Source organism: Pyrus communis, chromosome 5 (assembly GCF_963583255.1).
Source record: "Pyrus communis chromosome 5, drPyrComm1.1, whole genome shotgun sequence".
Classification (NCBI taxonomy): Eukaryota; Viridiplantae; Streptophyta; class Magnoliopsida; order Rosales; family Rosaceae; genus Pyrus; species Pyrus communis.
In genome coordinates, this window is record NC_084807.1 from 19292977 (window position 1) to 19299861 (window position 6885).

Here is a 6885-nt window from a genome sequence, read left to right on the forward strand (position 1 = left end):
CTCATTATAAAATTAAGTATTAAAAGTAATCTATGTGTAATTTTTTTTCAATAATTAAATAATTAGCAAAAAATAATAAATAATATACAATATTTTATCCCAATTATATACCCAATTGGTTGTAAATGATAAAGCAATAAAGAAAGATGACAAATAGATTACTTACAAGAATCCTTAATCATGTGTGCACCATTTAGGATCATCCTTGTGCTTGTTTTATTCCTCTTCATGGTTGATCACGTTAAGCTCTTCAAGTGTTGAGCTTTTAGAAGTATAAACACTAATACACCAATGATAGATGATGGAGTAAGGGATTCAATTATCCTAGCAGGAACACTCAATTCAAACAATAATTTTGGGTGGCACACTAGGTGAATTTTCAATTAAGGTTTTCTTTCTTTTCTTTAAGGGGCAATTGATTGCATTCACAATTGCATTAGGGACATATGAGAAAACACGTGGGTATTCATAATACCACTGCCGCACCTCTTTGTAGGGATTGATGCCTAGGCCTTATGCCTTGCATCAAGGCCATTCAATTGCCCACTTTGGGCTTGTGACTTGGACCCTTTTTAATTAAATAAAGCCCACAGTTCGTAGATAGTATAAAACTGCAAGTACGGAGTCGAATCCCACAAAGAACGGTGATTTAATTTGATAACCACTTAACACACAAGTGAAATTGCAAACATTATTGAGCAAGAAAATTAAAGGAAATATTAGTTGTGATGATTAATACTAATAGATAAAATTGCTAAAAGTTTAAGAAAATAAATAAGCCACTAACAGTAAAACTTAAGAACCAACAAGACGTTAATGACTAAGGCATCCAATTTCACCAATAACAATCCTATTCCAATTCTTAGCTATCAACTATCCATTTAACAACTCCTATGTTGATGATTTAGTTTCCCAACTCTATAATCCTATCATGATGTATGCATCAAATTATATTCTTCTAAGAAGCAACCTAGCATGGTGTATGCCTAGATTTCACAACTTGAAGTTCTTTAAGTACAATGGAAACTTTTATACAACCACACAAAATCTAGAACATGGTGTATGCTTCTTGTAAATTGTGATCTCAAATTCATGATTTGAACAAGAATATAAATGGGTGGATGCCTATGAACCTGCAACAAACACTCATTAATTCATACAAGTGATGGCCAATCGTCAAGAACGAAAGAACTAGCGAATTAAGCCCAAAATTTGAGATTCAACATAACGGAAATTGTCTTGGATAATCAAATAGCCAAAAACACAAAATATTCTTGTTATGGCTACATTGTAGCCTTAGCAAAAGAATTTAGAAACACATAGTCATGGAAAACAAAATTAAAGATAAGAAAAGCATGAGAAACCCTTGAACCGAAGGAGAATTTTGCGCTCCTCAAGCTGCCGAACTCTTGTGTGCCTTCCTCCCCGTCTTCTGCGTTCTTTTTTTCTTTTTCTTTTTTGCCCCTTCAAGTCTGCAGCTGTTCTCCCCATTTTTTGCTGTTCTCTCCACAACAGCCCCTTGGAACCCCAAAACGGTTCAATCCCTCCAATTTTTTATTTTTTTTTATTTTTTATTTTTTGCTTTTCATCTCCACCCTCCACTTGTATTTTGATGAGGATTAGGTGCACTAATAGACTTAAAAGGGCAGCTCATATTTCTCTATCAAATGGTCAGACTAATTTACTTGTTGGACTTTAAATCTCCAACTCAAATAAACTGCACATATTTGGCCCAAATCACTTGAATTGCAAATTTAATCAAACCTGAAAATCCGAACAACAGTCACTAAGATGATCATAATTCATTGCAAGAATATCAGATTGACATGATTCCAACTCCATTTGAAAGAAGACTTCCGTATCTTTCCATCCATCTATGGTATGCAATGAGGTTCCTCTAGTTCATCAAAGTCGCTGGACAGAAACTCCCATATCCCAGATTCTCCAAATTGTGTCACCTCCCTGTCTTAGGCACCACTTTGATGTCCTATGATCTTCCTTTGAATGTTTCCGAACCGTTTTTAGGCTATCAAAACTCCTCTTTTTAGCCTCAAAATCCCCTTCTTTGCAATTAATCCTACAAAATAAGAAAACCACAAGTAAACTACTACTAAGGGATGAAAACTATACATATCCAAGTACTAAGGTGATAAAAACTTGTATAAATATGAGTCTATCAGGCACAAATAATTAATCCAATATAATTAACAATTAATTATATCCTATCATCATCCACGTGGCGTCATTAGTACTATCATAAGTGTGTGACCTCAGGTTCTAACTAAAGTTGACTATGAAATTAATTAATAACTTAATTCAACTCCACAAGCCATGAGTGACATCTAGCAACATTTCATGGCTACCTGGATTAGATTGAAGTATTCGTAATATAATCATAACTCTTTCAGACCTTAATTGTAGTTATAATGGAATCTGGTTCTTCTATCATCTATATCCCAATCAAGATTCATGTGATATGGATTTTGTCCAATCACATGTTGTCATTTATGATCGCCATGATCCATCTCATGTTGAAATAGTTCTTACAAACATATGTTGATCAATGATTACTTTGATAAGAGATTTTTGAGATAGATCTTCAAGTGTCTTTGAGATATATCACCTTCTATTAAACAATTACTAGAAGGTGATAGATTTCTTAATGCACGTTCATATATCTCCATCCTTGTATACATGAACTCAAGCAACACTTTATCGTGCCCTACGAAGTAGTGAGGGCATTGATGTAAAGTCAAAGTTCATATCTATAAGCATCCAATGAATCATCCGTTCTAAGTATTATTTGAATATACAACCCGAAACTTCGTAATGTTAGACACATGGTAAGCATTCGTACGTTTAAGCTTCTTACGGGTCAATGTTCAGTGAACTTGTTCAACAAACTAACATTTCTATAAGCATCCACCACGCGTAGCGTGATATCATGCTAACCTTAATGCGATATACACAAGCTTTACCAGATAGTCAATGTCTAGTTGACTCTCCAAACGGCTTGAAACTTTCTTAAAGGACTAAATCACTATGGAATACACTTCTTCTTTTCCTAACCTCGTTTAGGATATTGCTTCCATACCTTAAATCTTATAGACTCATTCATAATATATTATCACCATTGATATAAAGCCAAACTCAAAAATGAATAAAACTTGACCTTATTATTAGTCAATTGGAATGAATTTACTACATAATATATCCAATATTAGAAAATTAGTTTTTAGGGCACAACTCCAACAAGGCCACCCTCAGTGCAAGTGGTGATTGTGAGGAGAATTTAAAAAAAAAAAAAAAAGTTAAACGTTAAGATAGATTAAGATTTTGACCCCTTTCAGTTTTAACCAAAACAAAGAAAATGAAAACAACCTCCCATTAGCTTAGCTTGTGAAGAAAAACTCATGACGTCGTACTGTCATATGGTATTACTAATCCACATGCTATAATATATGCAGACGTTGAGTTTAGAAGCTAATACTGACCAACCAAATTATCTCTCATTGGTGCCGCATTTCAACATTGACACGTGTGTCGAACATCTAAGGTGGTCCCTGACCGATGAAACCGTTTCAGGCATAAAACTGTTTTCAGGATGGAAAATTATCAAATAGATGGAAGTTACGAAGAGAAAAAACAGACAAAATAATTGATACGCTCATATAGCACAGTGACTCTCCCACATACATAAAAATTTCTCTACTGTACAAAGATAATACAATTATTCCTTCATCATCTGGGAGGCACCTTGAAACACCGTAAGCACAAAGAAAAAACATTATATTTTCTAATATCCCTCCAGTTCCAACTTCTATACAACGATATAGCTCTCCATCCGAATAAGATAACAATGTTCTGGCTTTTGAACATGTCAACCCAAATGTAAGCGCAACTCACTTATCTCCATTGATTCCAAAGATCCGGACTTTGTGCATGTTGGGGAATTTTGCTATGACCAGCACAATGACTGCAAGACTGTTGAAAAACAGCATCGGATGCTGGTAGTCAGTTGTGTGCGAGGCTATCAAGTACCTGGCAGGATATAAGGACGACAAAAATGAGAACCGACATGGTTTTTGTCCTAACAAAGCTTCCAAAACATAATCCTAGTAAAAACTGTTATCTTTAGGACTGGTATTTGTCAGCAGGTTCATACAAATCCTATCATAATCAGAGCTTCAGAAATTTCTATTTATTTCCAATGCCTTGGTAATAATGTGTTAAACAAAAACACGGGCAATGATTCTGACCAAGAGAAACCGACTCCCAAAATTACCAAGATCTAGGAAGCTAACTTCTCCAACCGCAGCAGGTTAAATCTCACTCCTGGTATATGGGTTTGGGGATCTACAAACGCCATCCTTCTAAGTTGGGAAGCCAACTATACCACACTACACTTGGCTCTACACATTTACAGAGCTAACCCAGAGCTAAGGGGGCTTCAATCTCAAGCACATATTAGTGGTAGATGAATCCAAGCCATACCAAATATTGCCATGATCAATAAGATTACGTGAATTATTTGATGGTAAAAAAGGTTGAAAATAGCAAGCGGATATGACTGAACTCGTACCTAGGATTATGTTATGTGTTCACAAACTGCTCCATGGATTCTTATCCAAAAATTATGTAGATTTTACTAAAATCTGGCTTCCTTGCAGGCATTAATATGGAACACTGATATGTGGTCCATAAGGCAACCACAAACAAACAAATTGTAGTATGTATAGAGCGTAAAATCTGGCCTGAACTGCACGTGGAGTGTTCAGCGTAATCCCAAAAAGCCAATAGACCAGAACCAGAAATTCTTAATATTCTAAATGTACTATCACAAGTTTTCATTTTTTTTAACTTCTAATTCTAAATAGGAAATGAAGCAACTGGTGTCCTCTTTATTGTAGTTGGCCACCTGAATGAGTCTGGTACAGAGTCCCAACCCACATACAGGCTTAGCTTTAAACTGGACCTGAAATATTTGGTGTAGTATGTTTGGGACAGTTTAACAAAAGTGTATATGCAACAAACACATGGTTGGAAAGGTTTGACAACAGCCTTCTGGAGCTGGGCAGGTTAATTTAAATAAAATCTTTAACAGCCAAGAGGTTCAATAATATTTAATCTTAGTGTAAAGAGTTGAAAATGCTAATTTTACAGCATAAAAATCAACTTACAGCACCACAGGAACAACGGTTAAGAACTTCCTGTTGCGAGTGAGCTGCTTTCCACTATCCATCTGCTCCCACCACGTCAGTCCATTGTAGATCCCCTGGTCATCAGCAAAGGGAGTTCCTTTCTTCCAGTGGAAGAAGTGATATGTGATCTGAAGAAGAACCAGACTCTTCAAATACGGTAGATGGAAATTGAATGAGACTAACCTAGAGTTAAGAGGTCAAACTAACAAAGCAGAAGACTAAACAGAATGCTTAAGGATTATAAATCAAAATGTTATTTGGCCCAAAGCCTTTGATCAATAGATAATTCAGGATAGAACATTGAATGATTAAACACAGAAACATCATACCAAACTAGGGAACAAAAGGCGACCTCAAGGTCGTCTCCAACAAAGTATACAACTCTAAAAATACAACTACCAGTTCTGTGCATTAATTGGATATGAAGAACCGTTATGAGTTATAACCATAGCACCACATAATTGGAGAATTATCTATTTGCATGCAATCAATGGGGACATATCTAATACTTATTCCTGAACTCCCAAGTCCCAGAAAATAGGACATAAAAATACTGTTGAAAATAGAACAAAGAATAGCTTTCGATAAGAGTTACAATGACAATCCCCCCAAGTCGTGAACAAAGTGTATGGAATCCTTTCATGCCATTGTCTTCCAAAACTTAACAACTAACTGACCTCAAAAACACTGCTCAGCTCAGTTAAGGTAACATTTGCATCTCTAATAAAAAATGAAATTGTAATATTCAAATGTCATCCATCTACTCTCCTTAAAACTTTAGTAGCAACCAAACTAAATAGTGAAATTAGCATATCCGCACCATAAGGCTTCACATGATTAACCTCGTTTTCTAAGCTAAACCACCGACGACTCCAACAACCAACTCATACCGTCTATTACAGGATAAAAAAATGGATTAAATCCCACCTTAAATCAAGAAATTCACAAACTAGCTCTTCACCCTCTACACAATACCTCATATGAAACCAAGAACTACATGAAACGCCCTAATTAAGCATCGAAATAACCCATGTAGAATTACGAAAAGCTACACCTAATCATATGCGTGGAAACACAACGTATCATCATTGAGCTGAATAATTACAACATGGGTTTTATACAAAATTCAACTAAATGCAATTACTTGAATGATTAAGCATCAAATCCAACAGCCTCTAATCAACAAACATAAAAAAACTCCACAAACCCAATTGAAAACAACACCAATAAATCAAACCCAGTAGACAACATCTGCACACCACCAACCACATAGAGAGAGAAAGATAAAGGAGAGAGAAAGACACCGCAAAATGAGAGAGATTGACTATGGTCCAAGCCATGCCGGGAGAGCAGCCAAAGATTGAGAGCACGAGAAGCCAAGAGAAGAAGAGGATGAGGATATAGGTGGTCCAAACACCAGGGTACATGAACCACTCTGTGTTCCTATTCAGATCCGCAGGTGGCACAGCTTTTACATACAGACCAGCCATCCAAAATTTCGGATCCTGGCTTTTAATTCGGCGACCCGTTTGGTCGAAAACTTGAAGAATTTGGTGGGTTTTGATTTGAGGATAAGCTGGGATTGAATCTGCGTGTTGGATTCAAAATTTGGTCGTTGTTTGGGTGTTTGATGGTTTCGAAAATCCAAAACCCAAAAAGCAGAGCACTCTGTTTTGCTTTTCTT

At 36.0% G+C, this 6885-nt stretch overlaps 1 protein-coding gene across 1 annotated transcript; it reads right to left on the reverse strand.

Annotated features, from left to right (window-relative positions):
* Positions 1-3644: 3644 nt before the first annotated feature.
* Positions 3645-6885, reverse strand: LOC137734061 (uncharacterized). The gene is made up of 3 exons (XM_068473319.1): positions 6506-6885; positions 5181-5329; positions 3645-4041 (listed from the first exon to the last, which is right to left on the reverse strand). The coding sequence occupies exons 1-3, from the start codon at positions 6689-6691 to the stop codon at positions 3903-3905; spliced, it is 474 nt and encodes a 157-aa protein (XP_068329420.1). The 5' UTR covers positions 6692-6885; the 3' UTR covers positions 3645-3902.

What these genes read in the sequence shown, in the direction of transcription:
- LOC137734061 (XM_068473319.1), bottom strand. Translation starts at nt 6,691, where the DNA reads ATGGCTGGTCTGTATGTAAAAGCTGTGCCACCTGCGGATCTGAATAGG. An exon ending in TCAATCTCTCTCATTTTGCG is followed by an intron (nt 5,330 to 6,505) that starts GTGTCTTTCTCT and finishes GTTCTTCTTCAG; the next exon opens with ATCACATATCACTTCTTCCA. An exon ending in ACCGTTGTTCCTGTGGTGCT is followed by an intron (nt 4,042 to 5,180) that starts GTAAGTTGATTT and finishes ATATCCTGCCAG; the next exon opens with GTACTTGATAGCCTCGCACA.